This window comes from Mustelus asterias, chromosome 7 (assembly GCF_964213995.1).
Source record: "Mustelus asterias chromosome 7, sMusAst1.hap1.1, whole genome shotgun sequence".
NCBI lineage: Eukaryota > Metazoa > Chordata > Chondrichthyes > Carcharhiniformes > Triakidae > Mustelus > Mustelus asterias.
The window spans coordinates 47,403,582-47,409,581 of record NC_135807.1 but is presented as its reverse complement, the minus strand read 5'-3'; the positions used below and the strand labels follow the sequence as shown (position 1 = coordinate 47,409,581).

Below are 6,000 nucleotides of genomic sequence, written 5' to 3'. Positions count from 1 at the left end.
ACACCCTAGCTGTGTCTGTAACACTACATTCTGCACTTTCTTGTTTCCTTCTCTATGAACGATATGCTTTATCTGTATAGCGCACAAGAAACAATTCTTTTCACTGTATGTTAATACATGTGACAATAATAAATCAAATCAAATCATTGCAATTTGAATTTTAGAGGCTCGCAGATCGACATTCTCCATTGGCCCTGGCTAGGATCTGGTGATTTAAGATTATTCTCACTGCAAACGGCAACTTAGCAACACTTGTAAAGAGTTGGAAGCTTGACTGGCAATTGCTGTAAGTGTAATAACACCAACTGCACAAATAGAACATACATGACTAATTCTTTTGCATAAACCTATTTCACTATTGAGAATCAAATTGAAAGTGGCCACACCCTTAGTAAGTTCTAGCTGGAGAATAAGCTTGCTATGACTTGTGAGAGCCCCAAGCATGAAAGTTGCATAACATTTCTCCTTAAAGTGACTTTTTTTCACTTGTAGCTTTTACTTTAACACAAATCACAATCAACATACATTAAACATGAATTGATAGGAAAATTGCAGTCGGTATAAACTATAAATGACACATGGGATAGTAGATATAGCAAAGATTATTTCACAAAGTTACAATGTTCACATCACTCCCTGCACAAATGTGCAATCTCATATTATTTCTACCTTAGCCTCCAGTATAGTTTAACGCTTATTTATTAGTGTCCAAGTAGGCTTACATTAACACTGCAATGGAGTTACTGTGAAAATCCCCTTCAGACTTCAGATCTCTTCATTCAATGGATCCTGCTTTCCAGAAAAACGAGTGAAATCTCCACACACGTATATACGCACCAGCTTGTCAATTTTCCGTAAAAGGCGTGGCCACTTTCAGGCTGCGTAGTGACTGGTCCTGAAGGGCGGAAGAGCCCTGAGTTTGGGGAATTCCTATGAGGAAGTGAGCTAGGTGTAGGCTCCTTCGCTGCCGAATCATTCACACCTTTCACAACATTGGGGGAAAGAGTGCCGCAGCCCGGTTTAAACTTGCCCGCGGAGTTATTTACTTGTTGAAAATGTGTAGTCACTGCAGGAGCCGAGCTGCCTTTCAGCAATGAGGAAGGACTGGAGACAGGGGCTACAGTGAGAGAGAGAGAACAGGGATCTGTGTGTGCCTTTTGGAAGTTATGGAGAGTTCCCGGGGCAGCAGTTTCTCCAGTATCTCGTCCATCCTGGATGTGGTTCCTTACCAGAAGTTGGTGGATCTGCATTATATCAGCAAAGGAAGCTATGGTGTGGTATTCAGAGCGCAGCACACTGACTGGAGGATGACAGTGGCAGTCAAATGTCTACAGTTCGACTCTCCAATGGGTGAAGGGTATGATATTGATGGTGCCATTACAATCATTGCTTTGTATAATCGGTGAATCTGCGACCCGGTAATCACTCTCTCTTGAAATACGATGTGAATTTGCGCACGTTCTTTATCCTTTGGTGTGCGTGATCACGTGTATGCCACAGTAGAGCCTAATAGGTAGGGAAAATAACACCTCTTAATAACTTCAGAGTCGGAATCTGTCTAAGACGCCATGTGGAATTACTGCTGCAATCATTGCATCTGAAATTCTGAATATGATTATTAATTTCCAGTTTCTAACCAACAGTTGAGGACATATCTTTCTTAATTCAATAGTTTACCACACCTATAACGTGGGTGTCTAAGGTCAGTTAACTTTTGTAGGGTTGACTGATTTGGAAATGGATTTAAGGTTATTGGAGTATAAGGGTCTGGCGCATACAGGACTTGTGCGGTGATGTAGGAAGCACATGACCCAGTGTCGGTGTGGTGTTGAGCAGATAGCTATATGGACCCAAGTATAGAGACAGCTGCTGGCCTGTACCCTTTACTGTTACAGTAGTTAATAAAGACATATAGAAAACTACAAGACATATTTAAAGTTTATTTATTAGTGTCACAAGTAGGCTTACATTAACACTGCAATGAAGTTACTGTGAAAATCTCCTAGTCACCACACGTTCGCCTGTTTAGGTAAACTGAGGGAGAATTTAACATGGTGAATGCATCTAACCAGCACGTCTTTCAGACTGTGGGAGGAAACCAGAGCACCCGGAGCAGATTCCACTCAGTGACCCAAGCCGGAAATCGAACCTGGGTCCCTGGTGCTGTGAGGCAGCAGTGCTAACCACAGTGTCACTGTGCTGCCCCATCTTGGGAAGATGGTGGTGTAATGGTGATGTCATGGGACTAGTAACCCCAAGGCCCAGACGAATGCACTGGGAACGTGAGTTCAAATCCCACCACTGCAATTTGTGGAATCTAAATTCAGTTAGAAAATCTGGAATTAAAAAGCTAGTTGTCAGTAATAGTGACCAGGAAACCATTGTCATAAAATCTACGGCACGGAGACAGGTACTTTGACCCAAACTGGTCCATACCAACCAAAATGTCCACCTAAGCTAACCCCATTTAGCCAAGTAGAATCTTGAATATTTCCAAACTGTGCCCCCGATTGGGAATTAAACCTTACCGTGTTTAAAGTGTATAAATGATAGTTTAATGGATTAAAGCTTCAACTTTCATTACATCACTCAAAAAATGATTTTAAGAAGACATATGATGTCTGTTCCGTGTGTTTCCCCAACCCTAAATGGTTACGCTGCAACTTCCACTGTCTTTAGGCAGTTCTTTATGTTGATGAGATTCGCAAGAAGCTTTGGGAAAAGTTGTCATCGTCAAGAAGGTTGTAAAAACTGGGATAAATCAGATCGAGGAAATTCCAGTGCATCTGCTTTTTGAAAGAACAATAGCGTACCAAATTTGCCATCTAAAATGAAATGTTTCATTGAGTCTATTGTCAATTGTCATAAGAACCCATCTGGTTCAGTAATGTCTTTTAGACAAGGAAATCTGCTGTCAATGAAACTTTCTGACCTTGCAGAAGCTCTCAGAAGAAGCAGAGGGCACAGCGGAAAAAAAATCACTTGAAATTGCTCCAGAGAAAGATCTGGAAGCTGAAGGCAGAGATTTGTACTGCAGCAGAAGACTCAATTGACTATCCCTTAGAAGTCTTGCTTCAGAGTGCTGAGTTGTCAGAACGTGCAATAGTGAGCTAAATATTTTAAAATTCCAGGTTGCAGCAACCTTGTGAACCCTTTAAGTAATTCAGTGTTGGAAGTGAAAGAAACCTGTCATTAAAACCCGTTCCCCAAGTCGGAGCCTGAAAACGTGACTTCTGAGCGTTTCGGAGAAAATGAAAAATGAATTAAATATTTTGGCAATGTCGCAACTGCCCAAATCAAAAAAGGAAAAAAGCGAGCATAAGCTATGATTGGACTGCCTCATTACTTGGCAAAAGAAGCACTGAACAAAAGAAGTCAGTAGACAGCCAGTCCAGGCAGCCATTGTTTAAAGAAATCTTTTTGTTAAGAAGCACGTCGTCGCCATTTTGCAGAATCTGTCAGAACCAGCAAGCATGGGAAATCCAGACAGCTCTTAAAGCTGAACATACACTTTTAACATGGATTGCAATTCCACACTTCAAGTCAAGGTCCAGACCCATCACAAAATTGGGGACTGGGGGGGAGGAAAGAATGTTAAGATTCAGCATCACTTTAGATTTAAGTAAAAGGTCAGAAGATCTGCATGTAAAGGAAGATCTAACCCTGGAAAGGGAAATCCAGATAGTTAGACAGTCAGAATTCTGTGAGCAGCACAGGACAATCTTTAGGGGAGAGAATGAAAACATGGTGCCAAGGCAAACCCACAGTCTGGCCACAAAGACAAAAGGACAATCCACGGCAGGGAAAGCAATTCCTGATCAGGCCAGCAGAGTGACCATGCTGGCATTATGCAGTGAAGGCCCTCACAGCAACATCATGTCCTGCATGTGCAGCCCAGTGGTCCCAATGACAAAGTGTGCAAGGCAAAATCTCTGAAATATATGAAAAGCCCAAAGATGGGCGGCACAGTGGTTAGCACTGCTGCCTCACAGCACCAGGGTCCCGGTTCAATTCCAGCCTTAGGTGACAGTTTTTGTGGAGTTTACACGTTCTCCCCAGGTCTGCATGGGTTTCCTCCCGGGTGCTCCAGTTTCTTCCCACAGTCCAAAGATGTGCAGGTTAGGTGGATCAGCCATGCTAACTTGCCCCTTAATGTCCCGATTTGTGTAGGTAAGGTGGACTAGGCGCTGGATCAGGTGGGTGGGGATGTCTGCCTAGGTAAGATTCTAAGTCATGGAAAGTCACTCGATGGGCTGAATGGCCTCCTCCTACACTGTAGGGATTCTGTGATGATTCACGAGATCGAGACTTCAAACACAGAAGAGACACAACCACGCTTCTTGAGTGAGGTCAAAGATCTTGGTTTCTCATTTTGGAATGCAGACATCTTTGTCAAAGGCCATTTAACAAATTTTATATTAGATTCAGGAGCCAGCATAACAGGAACCAGCTGTCATACAAAGAACCATGGCTGAAAGCTTCGGCTCAATAGACACACCACTTTGCAGTCTCAGAGACTCCAACTTACAGTTATTGTTGTGATCCTGGAACCACGGAGGATGGCGCCAACAGATCTTCGAGTTGGTGTCCTCGTCCATAAACAGCCTTCTGTTTCCTGAGCTGGGATGGGACCTCCTCAAAACAGCAGATGATATCAAGATGACCACTGTTGTTAACCGAACAGAACTGCACAATCGCGAATACTCACAAAACAAAAGCATACCCTTACTGGGACTTGAGCTCTGAACTGTCCTCTCTATGTATGGAGTAGGTTTGTCCTCGCTGCAGAACCCAGAAAACCCTTAATGGTCAGACCAGCGAACCACCCGAGAGATAACCATGGAGCCTTCAATTGAAGAGGTGAAAGAGAGTGATCAGTGGTTTGCGAAGCCTCTAACTTCTGTCCTGAACACAGTACAATAGGCGCATATTGTACTGCCAAAGACACAATAGATGCCATTAGCACATTGGTTAGCACTGCTGCCTCACAGCGTGGATTCAATTCCCGGCTTGGGTCACTGCACTGTTAGGTGCAGGGTCTGCATGTTCTCCCATGTCGGTGTGAGTTGTCTCTGGGTGCTCTGGTTTCCTCCCACAGTCCAGAAAAAAGTGCTGGTTAGGTGCATTGGCCATGCTAAATTCTCCATCAGTGTACCCGAACAGGCACCGAAGTCTGGTGACTCGGAGATTTGCGGTGTTAATGTAAGCCTACTTGTGACACTGATAAATAAGCTTTTTTTAAAAAAAAAGATGTTGGAACCTGGTAGCTGAGTTGAGCCGTCCACTAAACTTTTTATTCTCATCACAAAAACGCTCTTCCTCAGCCACAGAGGCATCAAGACTGTCTACCCAATGAAAGAAGCACTAAGGAGACCAAATACAGTGTTTGTCCAACCTGCATGCTACGTAGTATGGGTAAACTCTGATTCCATTAGTGCAAGTTAACTGTTAAATTGTGTTGGTCATGTGTGATGTTGATTTATAACATTTCAGGGTTGATGTGCTTAATAAACTTTTTCACTGCTGTGAATACATTATGCTGTTAAATAATTCAGGTTGCACTTCCAAAAGTGATTGAAAATGCAGTAACCAAGGATGGAGTTTTAGTCTTCCAAAGAGACCCAAGTTATTATCTGAGCAGTTACTGATTGATAGATTAAGGTGTTTAATCAATACAGCGGGAATTCCCTTCTTGTTTTCTCACCTGAAGGACCTTTTAGGTTTTCTTCAAATGTAAATCTTGGAAGGATGTCATTGAATCCTCAACTTGAAGGTGATTATATATTAATTGGAAAGAACGCCACAAAATTAGTACTTGGAGGGTGGGATTTTCTGGCCGTGCTCGCCCCAAAATCGGAAAATCCCGTCGAGGTCAATGAACCTTTGGTATTTTTTTTTATTCATTTGTGGGACATTGGGGGTCACTGGCTGGCCACCATTTGTTGCCGAGGGCAGTTGAGAGTCAACCATATTGTCGTGGGTCTGGAGTCACATGTTGGC

General features: G+C 43.0%; 1 protein-coding gene across 1 annotated transcript in view; it reads left to right on the top strand.

The window, feature by feature from the left end:
- Positions 1–915: 915 nt before the first annotated feature.
- Positions 916–6,000, top strand: part of ripk2 (receptor-interacting serine-threonine kinase 2) — a 44,722-nt gene continuing 39,637 nt past the window's right edge. Inside the window, exon 1 of the mRNA XM_078216018.1 lies at positions 916–1,357. Coding sequence (XP_078072144.1) covers positions 1,167–1,357 — 191 coding nt within the window. The 5' untranslated portion in view covers positions 916–1,166. The remainder of the gene's footprint in view (positions 1,358–6,000) is intronic.